This window comes from Alosa pseudoharengus, unplaced genomic scaffold (genome assembly GCF_046254945.1).
Source record: "Alosa pseudoharengus isolate Yale_2024_CS ecotype anadromous, Long Island Sound unplaced genomic scaffold, YU_APseudo_1.1 YU_APseudo_1.1_scf_18, whole genome shotgun sequence".
NCBI lineage: Eukaryota > Metazoa > Chordata > Actinopteri > Clupeiformes > Clupeidae > Alosa > Alosa pseudoharengus.
Genome location: NW_027468650.1, coordinates 17,059,677 through 17,082,788, shown reverse-complemented (window position 1 = coordinate 17,082,788; position 23,112 = coordinate 17,059,677). Strand labels below are relative to the sequence as shown.

At 45.6% G+C, this 23,112-nt stretch overlaps 2 protein-coding genes across 2 annotated transcripts in view; both read right to left on the bottom strand.

The window, feature by feature from the left end:
- The window catches only part of zbtb16b (zinc finger and BTB domain containing 16b), a 56,633-nt gene extending 50,095 nt beyond the window's left edge, over positions 1-6,538 (bottom strand). Inside the window, exons 1-2 of the mRNA XM_076290361.1 lie at positions 6,452-6,538; positions 2,564-3,841 (exon numbers count right to left, since the gene is read on the bottom strand). Of these exons, the coding sequence (XP_076146476.1) occupies positions 2,564-3,753 (1,190 nt within the window). The 5' untranslated portion in view covers positions 3,754-3,841; positions 6,452-6,538. The remainder of the gene's footprint in view (positions 1-2,563; positions 3,842-6,451) is intronic.
- A 9,592-nt stretch (positions 6,539-16,130) lies between these two features.
- The window catches only part of ncam1b (neural cell adhesion molecule 1b), a 73,271-nt gene continuing 66,289 nt past the window's right edge, over positions 16,131-23,112 (bottom strand). The window contains exons 19-22 of the mRNA XM_076291117.1: positions 21,003-21,210; positions 20,259-20,375; positions 17,681-18,163; positions 16,131-16,257 (exon numbers count right to left, since the gene is read on the bottom strand). Coding sequence (XP_076147232.1) covers positions 16,131-16,257; positions 17,681-18,163; positions 20,259-20,375; positions 21,003-21,210 — 935 coding nt within the window. The remainder of the gene's footprint in view (positions 16,258-17,680; positions 18,164-20,258; positions 20,376-21,002; positions 21,211-23,112) is intronic.

Sequence of the window (23,112 nt, the reverse complement as noted above, 5' to 3'; positions counted from 1 at the left end):
ACTGAGCCCCATAAATCACACTGCTACAGCAGCACAAAACGCACGCACACACACACACACACACACGCACACATACGCACACACACACAGTTACATTCCTCACCAACACGCACACTGCAATAGCCCGCTACAACACAAAACGTGAAAATAAACACCACTCATTGCAATACATTGCATACACACATTAAAATACTCCAAAGAACACAAACACTCACATACCCCTAAAACACAGTAAAATAGCCCTCATTACACACCAAAACAAAATAAAATCCTCTCTAACATTAACCTGACCAACATTTACATCAGAAAAAAACACTGTATAATTCAAACTTCGATAAGTGTTTTTCTAGACATGAACGCGATTAGAAGAACACACTTTTATCTTGGTTCAGCATGTACATCTACACCATGATCACAAAACACTGACATTTTTGCCTGTGCACACACACACGCACACACACACACACGCACGCACGCACGGACACAAAAACACACACACACACACACACACACACACTTCCTTAAAGAAATCACACGCGTCTGTCTGCGCGCATGTCTTCATTTCAAACATGCTGTCGCATCGGCTTGCAAACATTTGATTTAGCCATACTGGAAGAACAAACAAGTTGCTTTGTTTACAGAAATCCCTCCGCCATATATCTCAATGAGATATCAATATGTCTCTGTGTGTGTGTATGTGTGTGCGTGTTAAAGGAAGAGAGATTGCAGTGGGGGCAGATCCATATTCCAGCCGGCTCAACACCGCTCTGTCAGTAAAGCCAGGAACTAAATATACACAGGAAATAGTCATTTACTAATGAATCCATTCAAACACAGACACATTCAACACTTGCATGTGCCCGCCCGCCCGCATACACACACACACACACACACACACACACACACACACACACACACACACACACACACACACACACACACACACACACACACACACACACACACACACACACACACACACACACACACACACACACACACACACACACACACACACACACACACACACACACACACTCTGATCAGACAGAGCTGTGACGTCTGGTAGCAATTATGCTCATTTAGGCTGACCTGTTGGCTACCAAATAATCTTCAAATGACGGCTATTTTTGCACACGGGCAGACCGCCCTGCACATGACTAGATTGACTTGTTAAATGCGAGACACTCTAAAAAATGTTTCAATTGCAAATCAGGGCTGCAATTGAAAAACACAAGCATACAAGTCTGTCATCTAATTGTACAGCCAGCTGCTTTTAATCGAGGAACAGAATCTCATGACCTACATTGGATTTCTCCCCCCTTATCTCGCCTTAAGATTTCACACAAATACACATCTCTCAAACAATGTGCCAGAATGCCTATGAAATTGAATTACGGCTGCTTAAGCGCTGTGCGTCTGTGGGCACCATCAGAACGAATGGGAAAAATGCTCTGTGTCACCAGTTACATGGTGAGATATGGAGGCGCACACAAAGGCGGCTTCTCAAGCCCTGTGTGCCCATGGGCTACTAACAGCATTAACTTTAATGTGGAGATATTCTTAAAATCCGCACCCATTTCTCATTGTGCACATATTGAAGCGGAGTCCTGTTTTACTGTGAATATATAGTCTGTGTTTAACCAGCGGGCTCAGAAGGTGCCCCTGTTGGCGCTTAATGACTGCGAATGTGGCCGTCTGCGCGTGAAACCTGCGGCCGCCAGTTAGAATCCTGCACGGGGCCCCCTGCCCCCTCCCCACCCACCCACCCACCCACCGACCCGGCCCCTGCTGCACAGCCACAGAGACCCTCACCTGAGGTAGGTACAAAGGTGAACAGCACAGGAGGGGGCGCAGAGTTCAAGGCCTGCGTTAACTCTAAAGAAAATACCCCTGCCCCCATCCACCCCTCCCCACACACACACACACACACATCCCCCCCCCCAACAGGGCATGCCTACAGCAGATCATTCTGACAGGGGTCTCCCTGCAGGCCCAGGGGTCACAGCGCAGGGGTCAGCGGCCTGCTCCACTCAGCGGCCCTCATTTCCTGCCCAGGGAAGCCTGGTCTGTGCACCATGCAAATAAGGCTCTCCTTGTGTGAGAGAAGGAGAGGTGAGGATGAAAGGATCAGAGAGGAGAAGAAAGAAGAGGAGGACAGAGGAGAGGAGAAAAGAGAAGAGGAGGATAGGAGAGGAGAGGAAAGGAGAGGAGAGAAGGAGAGAAAAGGAGGCCCAGTGGAGCACCTCCAGCGCCACAGTGGAGGAGTTAAGCTGAATCCAATTAGGCCGCCCTCAGGGCTCGCCCCACACCACATCTGGCCAGCATCAGCCAGCCCACAGCACCAAAAACACCCCAGAGTGTGTGTGTGTGTGTGTGTGTGTGTGTGTGTGTGTGTGAGTGTGTGTGTGTTGGGACCTACCTATGTGTGTGTGTGTGTGTGTTTTGTGTGTGTGTTGGGACCTACCTATGTGTGTGTGTGTGTGTGTTTTGTGTGTGTGTTGGGACCTACCTATGTGTGTGTGTGTGTGTGCGCGTGTTTTGTGTGTGTGTTGGGACCTACCTATGCTGCTCGACGGCCTCGCTGTCGGGGAGCTCGACCCCACAGATGTCGCAGCGGTCGATGTGCGCCTGGCTCTCCTGCTTGACGGCGGCAGTGTAGTCGCCCAGCTTGCTGAAGAACTCGCGCTGCATGAAGCTCTGCTGCAGCAGGCTGCCGTAGGCGCCCAGCTCCATGGACATGGCCAGAGAAGGGGACATGGGCATCGCCGACGCCACCGAGGCCGGCATGCCACCGTGGTTGGCGGGCAGGGCGGAGTAGAGCGAGGCCAGGTGCCGCTCGGCCAGCCCCGCCATGGTGGTCAGCCCGGCCGGGCCCACGTCCATCTGGACGTCGGGCCCGCCGTCGTCGCGCGGGACGTGCAGCTCGCGGGCGCTGGTGATGACGCTGCTGCGGGTCGGAGTGCCCGGGCCGTCCTGACCGCGGTTTCCGTCGCCGCCGTTTCCGTTCCCGTCGCCGTTGCTGGAGGAGCCGCCCTCGTGCCCGTAGGCCTCGTCCACCTGCATCACCTCAGTCTTGACGCGCTCCATGGGCGCCGGCGCCAGCGACTGGCCCAGGCTCATCAGACTGTCCACCGCCGCCTTGGTGGGGCTCAGGGTGGGGTGACCGTGGGGGGAGGAGCCGGTGGTGGGTGGACGCGGGTCCCCCGCGGCAGACAGCGCCAGGCGGTGGCGTGCGCCCAGAGGGAAGCCACCCTCGGGCGTGGAATGTTTCTTGGAGATGAGTGTGCTCTTGAGGTGGCGCCCTCGGCGCTCCTCCTCCTCCTCCGTGCCGTTGTCCGTGAGGGTCATCTCGGAGTCGTGCTCCTCGGACGACTGGATGGTCTCCAGGATCTTCAGGCACTGCTCCTCGATGTACTCGATCTCCAGGATCTCGGCGGCGTACAGCAGGTCGTCTAGGTCCTCCAGCTTGGCTTGTAGTGTGGCAGTGTAGGCGTAGTCCAGGATCTGCTGGAAGGTCTTTGGGGAGAGAAAGTCTAGCGTGTAGTGCTGACTGCTGCGGTGGAACAGGATCTCAAACATCTTGCTGGTGCAGGCCAGCACGGTCCGGTGAGCGTGGAACTCCTGGCTGTCCACCATGATGACCACGTCGCAGAGCGTGCCCGACAGGCGCATCTGGTTGGCCTTGTGCAGCAGCGCTGTGGGGTGGCTGGGGTTCTGTAGGTGGATCGTGCCCATCTTACTCAAATCCATAACGGCCGAGCACTCCAGCCCAACTCATCAGGATCCACTGTATTCCGGGGGCTCGCTCGCGCTTCCTGTAAATGAGACAACGTCCAGTCTGGGAACAGAAGAAAGAGGAAGAGCAGGGTCAGCCTCTCACCTCTGAACTACCGCTGTGGCCAGCTGAGGCCAGACCACCAGGGTTAAGGCCCCATAATCAGTCATTACACAGCTAAATCTAATTTCTCTCCGTTAAAACAGACCTAGAACTGGCACTCAGGCACTAATGTGTGTTAATCGGTAACACGTTAATTACACACTCTGAGGCAAAAAGACAATTTCTGTTGGGGACAAACAATAACCACGGGCTGGGAGTATATCACCTGAAAATCAGAGTGTTTGAGCAAGTGAGCGAGTGAATGTTTGAGTGAGTGAGTGTTTAAGTGAGTGAGTGTGTGTGTGAGTGAGTGAGTGAGCACCTCTGTGCAGCGAACACCACATTAACTGAGCCATCTCGTAGAGCTGTGTTGTGTTGTGTTGTGCTGTGCTGTGCTGTGCGGCTGCACTCTGCTCTGTGCTGTGGCCTGTTCCGACAGGGCTACATATTCCACTTGTTTAGTGCTTAATGCATTTCTCATCACTGATTCCATAAAATGCAGGGATACGTTCCACGGACTCATGCCTGTGCCATTTCCAAACACCCCTGGCAGCATTAAAAGCATTTGATGCTTTCCAGCACCGATATAATGTGTGTCTTATCATCAAAATAAGACCTACTGGAATAACTAGAAGTTTGCCTACATTATCACATTATCTTGTCAACTGCTGATTTGTAAACTAAATAACTTTGACTATATGGCAGGACTAAACGTGATTTGTGCACTTGTAAATGAATTACACAAAGTGTATACACTCCCTCAAATATCAAATGCAATGAATGACAATAATTTGTTTAAATACAATATAAATACCATTAAATCATATCATTCACAAGACACACAGTAGACAAAATACACAAAGAGAAAATAATATTTTATGGAACCTATAGACTATTATGCAATTCATTACAATGAAATATGGTAAATTACAGAACCTCAGAATATTTTCTAAAAATCACAAGAAACATGATAGGAAATAGAAAATATAACTTAAGCCAGTATATGGTTATACTGTTGAGATACAGATTTGTATTAATAATAGGCTATGCACAACAGTATAATGCTTCCGCAATACAATGTTTAACTCGCCTAATAAATCTCGAAATAACAAACATGCACCTACAGAGTAACTAGGCTTACTTAATTGTACATTTTACAAATTACCTAATTTAATTTTATAGTAATTCCTAAAAAAACAATAAAATACTTTTTGTGCTCATGTAGAAATGTAAACACAAAGTGATGCAGTTGTTAAAATAGTAAATATAACAAAAAGACCGAGGCAAAGATCTAATGAAAATATCCACACGTTAAAAAAAACTTGAACAGATTCAAATACGGAATTGCCTTATACAGACACGCAGTATAAATATATATATTTCTGTTCACAATATTTAGACTGATATTTTTATTTACATCAATAGAAGCAGTCTTTCAACTGTCCACGTGTGAGACATTATCGCGCTGCACTATGAGCTCGCGTCTAAACTGGAGGACAGAAACGTTGCTGCGTCTAGACGCTCGGTACCATTTACAACCACAAAATTGGAAAATATCACACAAATCCTGATCGACTGAGCCTTTCTGTGCAGTAAGGTTACCCTCTCTCTCCCCTCGTCTGTAAGCAGTCTGGCAGAAGCCGTGCGACCCGACGCCTACATCATGGTATCATGAGCGCCTATAACCAATTACCCCGCTCTGGCTCCCCTCGCCCGCACTCGCCAAGCGCTCTGATGATGATATTATTAAATCACAAATCAAGAGCGTCCACAAGTCAATTTTTCAACTGAAAGGCTCGGTCACAAAAGTTATCAGGAAACCGTGAGAGGTTTTAGGTGGGATGTTTACAGCTTTAGCCTGGGCTCACAGCCTAGCTTTCATCTGTCTATGCGACCAGGATGTTTGATTGGCCGATATATTTTCATAATATGTATATTTCATTAGGGGTTGACAAGGTCAGATGCACGACGAATAGGGTGGGTTAGGATTGAGCACTGACTGCTACAGTGGATCGTCGCCACTTCTGCATCACCAAATACGTGCTCCGGTTTACAACGTCAAATTCCCCACGACTCCAGACATCCTCGCGACTTTAAGGAAAACCTGTAGGAGCCTACGGTCGTTTTTAGAAAGGAAATGGGCTCGCCGACACCTCGAAATACTTTATATGAGACGCAACAGTCCTTAGTGCACGCTGCGACGCACGATTCCCCAGCGTCCAAACGACCAGACAGGATTCTCACTACTTCACGGTTGACCAAGTTAATTTACTTTTGCCTACAAGCGAGGGCTTCTATCAAATGTAGTCTACTCATAGGCTACTCTGACAGCCGTACATACTATACTAATAAATAAACATCCCCCCTCCTGCCCTCCTAGATAGCCAGTTAACACAAAAAGGTAACAAGACAGTAGACAGTTTGTAGCGAACGGTCAGAAGAATTCGCTGTATTTCAAAGCAACACATTGTCTGGATGTCTCCCACTGTAAATGCGAACAAACGCGCATGACATGTAAGAGTGACATTTGCGCACATCAACATCAATAATCCGGAGTTATTTTGAACTTACCTGGGGTTGACCCTTATTTCATGTAGTGCTGTTATGACGGCATTCGCATTGTTAGGTACTGTAGTTTACAATGCCCGCTCCTCGCGCACTAAACCAGGACTCCGTGCGGGTTAGCAAATCATTACCGCGGTGACGTCAGGCCATTGACTCACTCTCTTCGCTCCCGCTCATTGAGAGCGAAAGGGAGACATCTATGGGGCTGTTTCTGTGCTCCTAGCAGATTAATTGTTTTGGAAACGAGCAGGTTAATTAATGTACGACTGCAAGGGAAACTCTCAAACGTGTAGGTCATTGCGCGCAATCTTATAAAAACGTGCTTAATGCAACCGATGAGCTCAGCAAAACTTTTAAAATGGGACATTTCCCGAGTTGCCAACATATAGAATCCATTAAACAACCATCACCAAGATTACATCACTTTACTCTCATACGGTTGCGTTTTATTTTGGCAAGCTGGCATATATCTGTAAATTAGACAAAACGCTTTCCTATTGATTGTAGCATGCAGCTGAGACTAATTATAAAGTAGCCTCATTCACACATACAAATGTAACATGATTCAATTTTAAGAACTATGATGTTTTAAATGGAACCAGTGGGTAGCACGGGGTGGATAGGCTACTTATAATTTCATTTTGTGCTGAACGATGTGCGAAAATCCTCATAGTACCTGAGTATGCTTGTGACCTCACGTGGCCCAGTGCACCGACCGCCTGTCTACCGGGCTCTGGCCGCAGCGGCCATATTCTTTTATGACCGGATGTCAAGTTTGGGCGTTAAAGTTGTGTTTCCCGCGATAAACAACTACCAAGTGCGTTTTTCTGTGTGCGCTTTTCACCGGGCGCCGTTGCCGTGTGTCAGAGACTACCTAACCACAAAGCCAACGTGTGACAAATGGAATATTTCAAACGGCCGAGCAGCCGTGGTCACTCTAAGCTGTTTGTTTTCGCTTGCAGTTTCAGGTGTGCTTTGCAGATAAGACCTCTAAAGTTTATGATCTCAACCACAGCAGACAACTCAAATAGCCCAGCTCTCCAAAGTCTGAATTGGGGTCTAGCAGGGCCATCTCGGTGATGCATCTAGCCATTGTTTCTGCACCAAAACTCCAAATAGACACCAAAGCAACTTCTGCCACTGACTGTGGTCTGCTCTGGACACTAGTTCACATTTCCCAGGCTGTATATAAATGGGCATTAAATGCAAGTGGAAATAGAATAACATCATCATAAATCTAGCAATTCTTCTGGGACAAAATCTGCATGGTCCACCAATAAGAACGCACATTTACATGATCTAATTTAGTTCTAATAGCCTATTGAATTCTTATCCATTTCAGAATTTTTATATCACATATCTGAATAACTCTGTTGTTCATTCCTAACCATTTAAATGTTATTGTGGTCCTTCACTCCTACTTTTCCTTAAACTCCCCCAAATATTCCCTGACAAATACTACTGTCCCTTCTGTAAAACTACCCCCAAACATTTTTGGTCCCATTGTATTAGTGGGCTTTGAAAGGTTGACTACCCTTAAAAAGGCTTATCTGTGTCAGCAGCGGAGCGCTAGAGAATGAGCGCCAGCCCTAAAGCTGCTCCCTGCTGGAGCAGGTCAGAGGAAGGGGGCAAAGGGAGATTCGGATGAACTTTTTTTTCACTACTTGACATGCCGATTGTACTGCACAAAACAGAGGCCCACTAACAGAGGCTGAGCTATTCAACGCCGCCAACAACAGAAGCTGGACAGGGAAGCTTTGAAGTTGCAGAGTGACCGGGAGGAGGAAAAAAAATGTGGAAATGTGTTGTGGTAAAGGGGGGGGGGGTGGTGAATGAAAGAATAAAAATACTTTTGCCTGTTGCAGAAGCATGCCTGAAGTTGCACAGGGCACTTCATCTCCACATTGATTTTAAGCTCGCTTCAAAGGTGTGTTATGGTTACGGTTTCGTCAGCCTCTTATTTCAGGCATATTAGTGTTTGCAACAAAAATCCATATCAATTAGCGTCATGCAATACACTTTGTTTTTTTTACATCTGTCAAGCTTGCACACAGCTTACAAACATTCTTACACACAGACACACACACAACAGTAGGCACCAGAGGACAAAACTACAGATTGAGAGCCCCCCCCCCCCCCCCCCCCGTCTTTGAAGACACTGGAGTGACATTCCTCTGGATGTGGGCGCAGATCAATAGGCAAGGCTCCCGAGTGAGAGAGGAGAGGAGCTCCCTGCTCCCCACTCCTCCTGAGCTGAGCTCCAGAGCGCTCCTTTCTCTCTCGCCCCTCTCCCCACACACACACACACACACACACACACACCCAGCTGCTCTCGCACAGGCACAATCCCAAATTCTTTCCGGCCATTGTTCACCTTTGTGGGGGTGTGCGTGGAGGGGGTGTGTGGGGGGGCAGGACCCCTCAGCCTCTGCACTGTTTAACCAGTGGAGCGGTCACAAACAACAGAGTAATCATATTACAGTGTCCCTGGGAAAGAAGTGGCTACTATCCACAGGGAATCTTCACTAATCCCACAGAAAGGCACTGTGTGTGTGTGTGTGTGTATGTGTGTGTGTGTGCTTTTCATCTCATGTCCCTTGTAGAGAGGGTCTGAGGGTGGTGAATCCTGTAAGCATTGAAGGATGTAGGATCCATTCAGTCTGTGCCGCCGTGCCAAGAGAGTGGATTAATAAGGGCTCCTCTGAGGACTAATTAGAGTTTATGAATACAGCACACACACTATTTGTTAAACTTCTGAACGGGGACCTGACCAGGTGCCATTGACGCTGAAGAGATAAATAGATATTTAATTGTTGGGGTGTTTGAGGGCGAGGACACTAAAACAGTAAATTACTCACCCAAGTTCTATGTGTGCAAAGTGGATGAAAATGCTTAAACAGCTTAACGAGTAGGCCTAGTGTGTGTTTACAGTTTTTCTCAGTTGCTTTGGCTCATTTCTCAGATCAGAATGGTAATTCTCAAAACTGTTTGTTCAAACTCCATATCATCTTGTCACTTGTGCACACCATTAAAGCAGTTTCTCTCCATCTTGAACAAATAGCAATGCTTTAGTACATTCATGTAACTGATTTTGTACAAATGTCTGCTGGTTTTTTTACAGTTTTTCTCAGTCGCTTTGGTGCTTTTCTCACATCACTATTAACATTTGCACAGCAGTTCACAGCAGTGCATTTATCAAAACAATTAGTGCAAACTGCAAAACCTAGTGGATAACCTGCAAAAGCACGTCACTTGCTCAAAATGGATAGTCCATTCCTCAAAAGCAAGTATTGCCAGTGTCATCAAAATGAGAAGTCTTGACACCATTGTTTATGAACAAGATAGTCAAATGGCTTAGTCATGTTTTCATCACGACAGTTTATGCTCTCAGTGTTTTCCCATGCCAAAAAAGGTCAGAACTCGGTGACACTATCTGAAGACAGCAGCACTATACAGTACTTGTACAGCCATTTGAAAACTAGCCTACAGTAAAGTTACAAATTGCTGTAGGGGAGTAAGTGAGTACAAGACACTGAATATGTACGTTTCACAGTTTTGTATATGCTCTTTGCAATTCTATAGCATTGTGACAGAATTTAATAACTAGATCGCCGATTTTGTATGTAATAACTCAAGCAATGAAATGAAGACTAGTTTTATTGGGAAAGACTATTCAGCATCCATAAGTAGTTAATTTTGACTGACATGACAAAGCAACTGATACATGTTCAAAAGCATTTGCAATTTTTTCAGAGGAAGGAAAAATTGCTACTATGATGTGCACAAATGACTAAATGTTGTGGTGGTTAAACTAATAGTTATGAGAATTTTCATTCTGATCTGAGAAAAGCACCAAAGCGACTGAGAGAAACTGTAAAAAAAAAAAATCAATTGCTAATGTCATGTTGGTCAAAATACTGGTTCCCTGCTGAATAGTCCTACCCCATAAAACAAATTGGCCTTCATTGCTTGCGTCATTACATGCAAATGTGTTGAACTAGCTGTCATAGTCTGATATAGCATATATAAATATATGTGACCTGACAGACAGGAACGTCAGGAGGTATAGAAAGATGTACAGTGGTGCACAGCTCTGACCAAAGGGGGTTTTACTGTATATCGGTCATTTTTCATCTGCACTATGCTGTATAAGCCTTTGTTTTCTTTATACTGTCACAATGTCTGTCAACAAAAAAAACAAACTTTTCAACCCCCTCCACACACAATATTGTGCCACTTTGTAGTTTTGAAATTGAAAATAGTGCTGCCTTGCACATTGTTCAGAAAATACCTACAGAGTAAACTGTCATATTGACAACAAGACAAAACAGTTTCATTATCTTGACATAAACATAAACAATGGCGTCAGGACATGTCATTTTGATTGCACTGACAGTTTCATTAGTGTAAATATTTGCTTTCGAGGCATAAACAAAGCATTTTGAGTAAGATGCACAAATGCGGTGCATTTTACTCTAATTGTTTTTGAGAAATGCACCAACTGTTGTGCAAATGTAAAAGATGATTCGAGAAATGCACCAAAACGACTGGGAAAAACTGTAAAAGCAACGGATATGAGTATGGCCTAAAAGCAACATTAAAGCAACAATTCTAAAGATGATTATTCATTATGATCCAATGAAAAGGCTTCTTAGAATGTACACTAATGGCAGCATTTCCTGCACCAGCTGATGGTGCAAGCCTGGACTTCAAGGCCGTAATCATAATATATTGTACTTTGACAGGGACACAACCCCTCCAATATTCAACAATGCACAAATTGCCCCCACCCCCCACCCCCCAATATCAAAACATAAATTGTTATGAAACAGTATAGTATCATTCACTGTTGTCGGAAATAATGATATGCTAAAGTGTTAAATAACAGAGAAAGGGAATGCAGAGGTGAGATGATCTTAATTACAGAGAATTGGACAACACTGGCTTGCCTTGTGCAATAATCCTCTCTGAGCCATCGCTTACTGTATGTGGAAGTCATCATGAGTCACCATGCAATATCAATTGAAAAATAGATATACAGATTGGTCATTATTTCCACAAAATGTTGCACTGCCTTCTATCTCTACCCTTCATAGAGATGCCGTCTAAAGAGAGAGAGAGGGGTGGGGGGGATGATGCCAATTGGACAGGGATAGAAGATAGCTTGGGGGGGGGGGGCAAATAAAAGCAGCAAAAACGCACTTGTCCAGAAAGTGTCATAGCTTGGTCTAGGGCGTAGTTATTTTTTTTGAATATTGTTTATGATTGCATTGAACCATGGTTAAAATAGCCACACAAAAGCATATTCAGAAAGCAGACCAGACATGCAAATGTTTCACAACCAAGTTTTTGAATATTTGCTAAACTTAGGCCACAATGTCTGGACTTTTTCTATAATGCAGTTTTATGTCCATATGATTGTAATTTGTTAACCCTCAAAGGCATAAGCAGGGCACACGGAGGGGGCTGACCTCATGTGTTCATGAATTTGTATGCTACATACAGTATATAGAATGGTGTGAACTGATTTCACCCGCCATGCACTCGCTGCAGGGTTCAATAATATTCAAATGATCATTCAATTCAAAGTGCAACTGGCTTCTGCTCTTAGCGTCTCTAGCTGCTCATCTCTGCCTCAGTAACGGGGTTCTGATTTACATGATCAACTCTGCACGTTTGGGTAGGCCTAATTTATTCTTGCACTAAACAAAACAAACTTAAGAAAACAAAATCATACAAAAACATAGGCCTACATGTGCTCCCTAAATCAACCAGTGTACTGTAAATCCAATTTATCTCAGTGTTACATGTGAAGAGAATTATTTACCAAAATACGTTACAATCAAGTTTTTTTCAGGCATGAAACTGTTGCCGTAGCGCCCTCTTGAGGTATACTCAAGCTAGTGTTTGTGGAAGTAGCCCCCAATATTTTACAGTCGGCTAATGCGCTTTATCACCAAACGAAGCAGCTTATGATGGAGCCAGACATGCATCACTGAGTTATTAGCATGTTGTGGCCGACTAAATTCTAATATGAATTTAAGAATTATGATGATCTAATAACAGGCTACGAGCCAGAACCCTCTTAGGGTAACCTGCCTAAAATAGTATGAGAGCTAAACTGTTACTGTTAATTATTAATAAGCTTTATGTCTGCTACCAGGAAGAAAAACAGAACTTCGTCCCATTCAGAATTGTCTGCTAGGGTAGCCTAACCTAGGCTACTTCCAGTGTTTTTCATCACTGTCATTAAAATATGTGGTCATTTCACAGGCTACCATAGTCTACACAAATATTATAAAAGGCTACTTTTAATGAACCATACATTATATGATCTCTGTAAAATGGATTGTTTTACATTTCAATATGTTCTATGGTCATTTCAGGTGATTTCGTCATTATAATACGATTCAGTAGTGCAGACCCGTCCGTAGCTAATGTGATGATATGGTGTCTGGCATCTATGCACCCCCTGCTGGATGAAAATAGACATGACGCTGAACTCCACGAATGCTCTTGAGGAAAAATAGCTCTTCAGAATTGACTGTAGGCAAAGGATGCTCCGATTAACTGCCAGAGAAAAGGTCTTTGTGGCGCTGCGGTCGTTTCCCCTGGTAAATGAACTCTCCGGAATGGGAGGCCACCGCAGCAGGTCAGTCAAACATAATTCAAAGTGAATGTGTGCTGTGCTGTGATGAAGAACAGGAAGTCCCGCCGCAACAGAACCCAAAATATCCTGACGTCCATTAAGAGAACCCTGTCGCACTACCCCGAGGAGCAGGGGCTAGTTACTTAACAAAACCTATTACACTAGTGAACGTTTTTGTCTATTTAATATCATTATAGACAAAGACTTTGAATTCAATTACATAGGCTATTTATCTTAGGCTACGTAGTAAATACTTTTTACTCTTATTTCAGTCTTTGCTTTGGGATATTTTCATCCTAAATAAAATATGCAATATATTGGACTTCTTTTCTGCAACATTTATGACATTGTACGTTTCCATCATACCTTGTGAAAACAAATCAAAACTGTGCATATTAATAAGGAGACGTCTGAAATAGATCTACAAGACACGTTTGAAAAAAAGAGATCCTTTAATATTTTTTTTTCAACAGGGTTAGTATTCAGCGGTAACACTTTCATGGCCAAAACCAGATTTGATGGACGGGTAACCGTGTTAGGACCCACCAGCTGGACAGAGGAGAGTCCAAATTAATCCCATATCTGGACTGGTAGAAAAGAGTTGAGCGTTGATACTGTGAACTTACATATCAGTCGAACACAAACTAAAGAACAGAACTATTTACCTGAATTGGGAAATGACCACTTCATTTGCCCCATATGTTCTTGCTTATACAGTCTATGGTTCTTGAGCGTTCTGAAGTCCCCCTGCCTCCCTCTCTGGACCCCCTGTCTGAGATCGACCCAGTAAAATGAGGTATGACAACTTTCTACAAGCCTGCGTCTGAGCTATCAAAGAAAATCCAGAGTGAAAAGAAGCAAAATAAACAAACAAAAAAAACAATAAAAAAATAAGCACTTGCTGTCAGAGCAAGAAGGGTCACTATGCACAACTTTCTTTTCTTGCCTCAGCCAGCTGTTCACCTACTACAGAGCTTTGTGTGTGTGTGTGTGTGTAACAGGTTGGGAGATAGAGCAGTAGTGTTTGATGTCCTTGCCAAGAGATTTAAAAAATGAGAAGCATTTCTGCACGTGGAAAGTGAGCACAAACACAGTTACATTCCCAGAGTTGTCCCCCCCCCCCACCCCCCTATAGGACCCAAAAGCTTCAAATTTACAGTCAAGTACAAGCATAGATTTCATCACCTTAAAGGCCAGACCCCGCCCCCCTCCTGGCTCTGAGGATTCTGGGAAATATTCCCCATCAACCCCGCAGCAGCTCCCTTCTCCAGCCCAGAGGCGACCTGCTAATTACCCCTCCACCCCTAACTGCCCCGGCACCAACCCCACCCAGGACACACTGCAGTGTGCTCAAGCCACAGGTGGCACCACAGCCTGCACTACAGGTGCAGTGTGTGTCTGCAGAGGGTCCATCCGCTGGAGGGGTGTGTGTGTGTGTGTGTGTGTACTGGAGTGAGCATGTGAGTAGTGTGTGTGGACAGGAGCTTGTGTGGGAGCTGAAGAAGGGTTGTTGAGGGTTGTTTAGAATGTGTATTAGCTGTGATGCGTGTGTTATGTGGAGTGTGTGTGTGTGTTTGAGTTCTCATGTGGAGTGTCTTGTATATGTGTGTGATGCATGGCTCAGATCTGGCCTCTTATCTGGCCCAGAGGTGTAAGCTGCTCTGTAACCATGGAGTCGGCAGCCGTCGTCATGGAGCTGCGGGCTGGAGGGAGGTGCATTGGAAGGGGCGGATCTCTTCCTTTAATGCCAAAAAACAACCAATCAGACGGCCATGCAATAACTGACACCATGGCAACGACCACAGAGCAATACACAGTTTTGGTGGGCCATCCTGAGTTCGCACTCTGATCTTTTTTTTAATAAAAAAAAAAAAAACAGTCGCACAGGAAACAGGACGCACTGCAGAACTGCTGGACCCTACTGGGCAGCAGAACCTCATCTTTTTTTCGTTCACTTTTTAACGTATAACAAAGAACTATTTATTAACACAATCACAGTGCACAAGCTTGCAGTCAACAGTGAAAAACAAACTGCTCTCTGAAGTACACAGTACAAAAAATGAGACATTTTTCATTTCTTCTGCACACTCACAAGGACTAACTATGGGTTTAAATAATGATGTTATTAGTTGTCAATGTCCGTAAGGGTATATATTTACCTTAGGAGTTAAAAATAGTCCAAGATTAGATACCTATGAGAGAACAACCATAGTGAAGAGATGTCAAACTCCTGATGGTGACATTCATTTAAAAATAGCTCCCACATTTGCAGGAATGAGAACAGGACCTGTCACACACACATACACACACACACACACACACACACACACTCTCACAGACACACACACACTCTCTCACACACACAGAGCATGCCTGACTCCCTGGTGCTCTTCCATATTAGCTGTTGGGCGCTGAAGCGAAAGCGCATGGTCATCATAAACAGGTGAAAGTACAAATACAAAGGAACATGGCATCAACCAGCATACTACCTCAGGAGTTTAGCCCTCCCACAAGAAGATAAAAAAAAATACGAGAAATCATCATTTTACACTTGAACAAGGTGATATGGTAAATCATAAAATAACTATAGGGCGTATATCCTATTGTATTCATCTGTCCTGAATAGTTACACGTAGTGATCTCATTATTAGATCTGTTCCCGGCCACAAATGTCCAGCTAAAACCTCACAGCCCCGGGAACACCATAGGGTGGACACGAAGATATGATGCAATCTTTCCTTTGGATGATGTGTGTGTATGTGTGTGTGTGTGTGTGTGTGTGTATACGTGTGTTTACATCGAAACCAACAGCCGGTGTGTAAGAATGTCCTCAGATTGAGCTGTAAAAACAGCTTCAGACACACACACACACACACACGGTTAGATTGACGTGGTGGTTGGTTGGTCATGAGACTGCATTAAGGGCACTGGAAACAGACAACACACCCTGGCCTGGCCGAGGAGGGAGCGGCCGGGTGTGTGTGTGTGTGTGTGTGTGTGTGTGTGTGTGTGTGTGTGTGTGAGCGGCCGGCGGGATCATGCTCGGCTCTCGGTGCTGTTGGCTTGCGTGGCGGGGGCAGTGGGGGGGTCGGCGGGAGCAGGGGCTGTCTTCACGTTGGTGTCCTCGGTCACAAGCTTGCTCTTCTCGTCCGACACACTCTTCCTGCAATGCATAAAGACTCCGTTACACACACAAGCTAACACACAACCACAGCATTACACACAACCACAGCATTACACACAAACACACACACATGCATGCACATACTCTCTCACTCTCACACACACACACACACACATCACTCACTCATTCGCTCAACACACAAACACAGTATTGCATGCTAGTACATGCACTGCACACACATACACTTACTCACTCATTTACTCTCATGCCAATACACAGCCACGGCCTTAAAGACAAACACACACAGACATACACTCACCTGATTATTCACACACACACACAGGCACGCGCACACACACACACACACACACGCATACCTAAAACACACATTTGTGTCACATTCCTTGCAAACACATGTTGCATTTACACTACTGCCGTGTCTGGGCCAGTTTATAGTCCAGGTGACAAGTGTTGCTGAGTCAGACAACAACAACAACAAGCAGCGTGTCTGCTGCATGGACTGAAGCGCTCGCATGGCGAGCTGGAGCATTCAGCTGGCCCTCTGATGATGAACTTAGGATCTCGTCTGAGGAAGGGCTTGCCCCGAAACGTCATGTAATGAAATAATAATGCTGTGGCTTTTGCTTTGGTCCAGCACCCTAAGTTAAGGCTACTTGGATGTGCGTACCTTTTGCAGACTTTTCAAGCTTAGGTTCTTGCCCTGCTAAATTATTCATTCAAATTTTGGCTAGTTGGTGAATTAGGTTCAGTTAGACTTTAGACTTTGTATTTTGCCCATCATTAAATCTTGATATACTTTATTTTTTTAATGTGCCAATTATTCAGATTCTAACTTCAGATAAAAGTGTCTGATACATCATCCACTCTAAAACAGATAATACACCTCTAGCCAACCGTATTAACTGTGATGTTTCTGTTGAGATAATCCCTGACTGGACCAAAGTGGAGATGGAATCTCAACCACACAGTTCACTTCATGGTACTTATCCAGGTGGTAATCAAGTTGCCATAGAAACATTATAGAAACTCAAAGGTGCTGCGTTGTTGGCAGACACTTTTAAACTTTTGTTACCTGAACTATAACCTGTGTGTGTAACGCATACACACACACACACACACACACACACACACACACATTGATTGCTCTGTCATACACAGGTCAACACAAGAATCGTGGCTGTGAAAGGTGGGAGTGAGGGGTGAAAGAATTTAACAGCACAAACGCACACACAAACACACTCATAAATAAAAACAAAGATTAGACAAAAACAGAGATAACACTGACTTATACACACACGTATAGGAGAACACACACACACACACACTGACCCAGAGACATATGGAAACAGTGAAATATGGAGATGAGTTGACTCTGAAAGCATGCGTGCACACACACACACACACACATATAAAGACAGGAAACACATAGCGGGGAGCATACTGGTTGGGTTGAGGGTCAGGGGGGGCAGCGGAGTCACGGGGGGGTTGGTCAGTCGCCGATTTCTCCTGGGGAGGCGGCTCTGTGCCAGCGGGAGGGTTGGTGCCGGGAGCGCGTGCCTGGACAGGGGGGGTGGCGGGGGCGGCCCGTTTCGTGGCGCTGGGGGGCGTGCCTGAGGCAGAGGAGGTTCTGCTCTTCACTCTGGGGGGGGCGATGGGGGGGGTGGACGGGGCACTGCCGCCCAGCTCCACCAGGGGGCGCACCTTAGCCGGGGGGGTGGCACTGCTGGGAGGGGGGGTGGCGGGGGCAGGGGCAGGTGGAGCGGGTGCTTGTGGTTTCGGGGCGGGGGTGGATTCTGAGGGGGGTGCGGAGGTGAGGGTGGTGCTCTCGCTGGTGGGGCTGTTCTGGCTGGTGTCAAACGTGTCGGAGTTAGTGGCCACAGACAAGGGCAGGTCCAGAGCAGCCGCCGCAGGGTCAGCCTGCTGCCTGTGAGACACACACACACACACACACACACACACACACACACAGGAGAGGGGAGGGGAGGGGAGGGGAGAGAAGAGGCAGTATACGGGGTGGGGGGTCATGTCAAACAACAGGTAGAAAATAGGGGTGGAGCAGCAAGAACTGTGACAACAACACATAGCCACATGAAGCTTCTGCACTACTGTCCACGGACACAAGGGGGCGCTCACAGCTAGGCTTAGGGAGCAGGAGAAGAGAAACACACAATTTTGACACCAACAGAACAATGAACATCCAGAGAGCAGACACACACACACTCCTGGGTTCCCTGCAGGTCTAACACACTGACTGTTTCATACTACCTTACGTGCACACACAGATACACACAGATACAAACAATGCAACAAATACAATGAGAATACCTCTAATTTTACACGACTGTTGGATTACTGAGAAGCTTCATAAAGGGCATATTATTATCACAAGGGATCTGCTGTGTGCACCTGGGGTGAACGTGCCATGCAGTGAGCAGTGGTGGCAGGTGTGTGTGACAAAGTGTTTTATTTGTGTGCCTGCGTATGTGTGTGTGGGTCGATGGGGGTCGTCTCCAAAGGGCGAGGTCTCTCTTGGCCAGGGGACTGGTCTTCCTGGGCTCCATGCTGGTGTGTGTATGCGGTGTATGTGTGTGTGTGTGTGTTTTGTGTGGTGTGTGTGCGTGCGTGTGTGGTGTATGTACAGTATGTGTGTGTGGTATGTGTGCGTGCGTGTGTGTATGTATGTGTGTGCGGTGTATGTGTGTGTGTGTGTTTTGTGTGGTGTGTGTGTGCGTGCATGTGTGTAGGCTTGGGAATCAGTTCCAGTTTCCGGTTTGGAACCGGTTCCAAACGTTCCGATCCATCGGAATCGTACACACACACGTTAACGATTCCACTAGCGATTCCGAACATCCATTCCCATGTCGCGGCACGACGTCACAGTATGCGAAATGTAGAAATTTTAAAGCATTCAACTTCTGCAGTGTTTCCCCTACAATGTAGGCTAGTCAGCAGCGCCACTCCTAGAATTCAAGCTGCTGCAAAAAAAAATTGCCTAATTAAAAAAACGCACGGAAGTGAACTTAGGGAACAGCTGCCGTTTGTTCAGGTTCGATGTCAATAATAGTAGGCTAACGTTGAAGGCGCAGTCAGGGATTCCACAGGAGATCACGTTTTTTTGTGTTTATGTTTTAACTTTATTAGCAGACACAATTTTGTGCAAAAAAACGTAGCCTACATTATGTTAACCAAGGAACCAAATTAAACACGCCAGCGAGGTAGCTCGCCCCTACCGTCAGTAGCCTATTCCCAGATAAATTCCACGCATTGTTTCGTTTTTGTTTGTTATAAAGTCAATGCTTTCAAGCAAGCCTGTGTTGCTAACATACCTAGGCTGTGAAACTAAGGTCTAGCCTATTGGTGGGTTTAATTGAATTTCGGTAATGCAACCATTTACATCTGGAGATAGTTTGTAATTTTCTGTAGAGCTCACCAAAATCATAGAAATGATACAAAACACTTATCTGCTATAATCCAAGATAGATTTGCTTCGAGTTGTTAGGCTTTTGAGCATTTATTTTACCAAATGACATGGAAAACACAATTCATTTAGCAATTAAGTTAGCTTAATACCGTGAGAATCAAGCAAGCCTCCCGTCACGGCCTTAAAGTGACAGGCACTCAATTTGACCTGCACCGCACCAATACATTGTAATGACATTAAAGAGAAGTCTATATAGTTTATACAGTGCTGTGCAAAAGTTAAGACACCATGCTAAAATTGACTAAAAAGAGGAATACAAATAATCTTTTGGAAATTGATCTTAATGGCTTAATTTAAAAAAAAAGAGGAAAAATCAAGCCTTTAAGGACATCAATTTTTGTGAATGTATCATGTATCGTAAATAAATAAATGTTATTATATAAATAAATGTCTTAACTTGTGCACAGCACTGTACATTCTAAATAGTATACAGTATGTGTGTGTGTGTGTGTGTGTGTGCGTGTGTGTGTGTATGTATGTGTGTGCGGTGTATGTACAGTATGTGTGTGTGTGTGTGGTGGGGGGGGGGTTAACTCACTCTGGCTCGGTGAGAGGGGTGGTCTCATTAGGTTCAGTATGACCCCCCGCGTCGTGGTTGGCGGTGGTCTCTTCCTCTGTCCGCATCTCCACGATTGGCTGATTAGAATCGTCTTTTCTGGGGGACGGGAGGGAGAATAATCAGCCACTGCACAGTAAACTGGACAATCAGAAACCCCAGGACACAAAGGGACCAATCAACTCTCTCTAAACAGACAGAGCAATCTGAGATTCCTAATGGTGACATTTAAGACTAGCTTACAGCACGGTATAGATTTCTGACCTAAAAAGGTGAAATCAAGTGAAAATCGAAATATAATAGATTTGATTGCCACGCTTTTGTTAAAAATAATTCCTGATTGCAGGTGCAGATTTCCTTGTCATATAGGCTCTGTACAGCAGTCCAGATACACAGACGCACGCACACACACTCACACACACCTCATGACAGAAAACTGACCTGCATTCAAATGAATTGCATAGTGCTCTATCATAACTTTATTGGCCAGTTGGTATGTAGAACGGTACTTTGATGCTACCTCATGCTGGGTAAAACAGACTGTGCAGCCTGCTCAAACTCTGGAGAAGCAAAAGCTAGACTGTGACAGATGACTCATTAAACAGACACACACACACACACACACACAGTGAACAGACACACACACAGTATGTACATACACACACACACACACACGCACACAGTGAGTACACACACACACCTTCACACACAGTGTGTGTTACTCACATGTAGGCGGCCTTGCCCTGCTCGATGTCCTTGCCCTTACTGCCAGGGCCGCTCTTGCCGCAGAAGTTGACGGCGATGCACATGAGCAGTCCACAGCGGTTCAGGAAGTAGCAGGTGATGTCCACGGCAACCAGCAGCAGCACAAACACCACAATCAGGATGCCCACGATCACGCCCGTGTTCAGGTTTGACCCATCGCCCAGGGAGTCTGCAGCAGGGGGAGGGGACAGACCAAGTCTCACACACCACTCATCTCAAAAAAACACTGGGACGAGGCCGTGGCAGCCATTTTGAATTTGGATCACTTGTCTTTACTATGGAAAACTCCACTACAGCCACTGGACTAAAACTGAAGGGAAGTCACTGAGAAGGCTGGCACTGCAACTGAGAGAGGAGTTAGTATCATAAACTACTTGACTCTAATAACGTGGTAGCACTACTAACTGATCTTTAGGGCTGTTTTCTACAGAGCTGTGTCAGCTGTACTAACTGATCATTAGAATACTGTGTCAGTTGTACTAACTATTTTCTAGAGTTCTGTGCCAGCTTTACTAACTGTTTTCTATAGAGCTGTTTTCTACAGAGCTGTGTCAGCTGTACTAACTGAGCTTTAGAGTACTGTGTCAGCTGTACAAACTGTTTTCTAGAGTTCTGTGTTATCTACACTAACTAGAGTACTCTGTCAACCGTACTGTTCTCTAGAGCAGTGGTTTCTTAAACTTTTTGTCTGACGATCCCCCAAAAAACATGGGCCAAGTCTCACGACCCCCTTCTCTCTAACCGGCGAAATTTGGTTTCGAAATTTCCGAGGTGGGCTTTGGAAGCAGAGGCAGAAAATGTCTTCTCATCGGTAGTGTCAACACCAAATGCATCCAAAGGATCTGATGTATAACTGGCGCTCCTGTGGCGAAAAAGCCTGCATAGTGTTCTGTCACTGGTAAGCTTACGTACAGCATCTTCGAGCTCATCACTGCAAGAGGCACAGGTAGAGATTTCAGTTTGCGTTAACATAGCATCCACTTTAAGAGGAACATTATGGAAACACTGTGAATTGTAAGTCTGCATCTAGGGCTACTGAATATCCCAGTTTTCAAAACATGTTGGTCTAAAAACGTTACAAAAATGATATTTTTGGCGACCCCCAGTTTAAGAACCACTGCTCTAGAGTACTGTGGCAGAAATACTAACTGATGGTTGGAGTAGGCCTACTGTGGCAGCTGTACTGGGTTGGGTGCTAATGTGTCTGGGTGAGTGTGCTTACATATCCACCTCCACCGCAGACGAGAAATCATGCTGTCCTCCTCCGAGAGCTCAAAGGCTGCTTTACTGTGTGTCTCCGGTTTACTTGAGATGGAGGAGGCCATGTGGGCATATGTATCTCGATGGTGTTTTATGCCCCCAACGTCGTCTTCAAGGCAGCGCTGCCACCACTGACTTAAAGGCACCTAATCCTAAACCTAACCCCAACCCTAACCTTAACCCATGCCTAACCCTAGTGCCTTCCAGGCAGTGCTGCCACTGCTGACTTAACGGCACCTAATCCTAAACCTAACCCCAACCCTAACCCTAACCTTAACCCATGCCTAACCCTAGTGCCTTCCAGGCAGCGCTGCCTTGAAGACAACGTTGGGGGCATAAAACACTAAGAAACACATGTGTGTCTCACTCAAGGACAACGACACACACTGCATCACAACACATACACATCACTATCTTGCTAAAGGAGACTACACACACACACCTGAAATCAGAGTCTGACTAAAGGAGACCACACACACAAACATACAATTGACATCAGTATCTCACTGGAGGACAAGGACAATAAGACGCACCCGAAATCAGTATCTTGCTGAAGGACACACACACACACATCTATAATCCAAGACCTACTGCAGGACACCTGTACACACACACTGCAGAAACCAGTCTCACTGAAGCACAGTATGATGGCAGTCTGTCCCCGCACACACACACTCAGAGAAACACACACAAACACACTGAGACACACATCTCCCTCTCTCTAATCTGCACATTGTGTTTTACTCATCGAGTTGAGAGAACATGAGTTTGCTATTAGTGTTCCATGCATGACTCATGTGTTTCCTGTGAT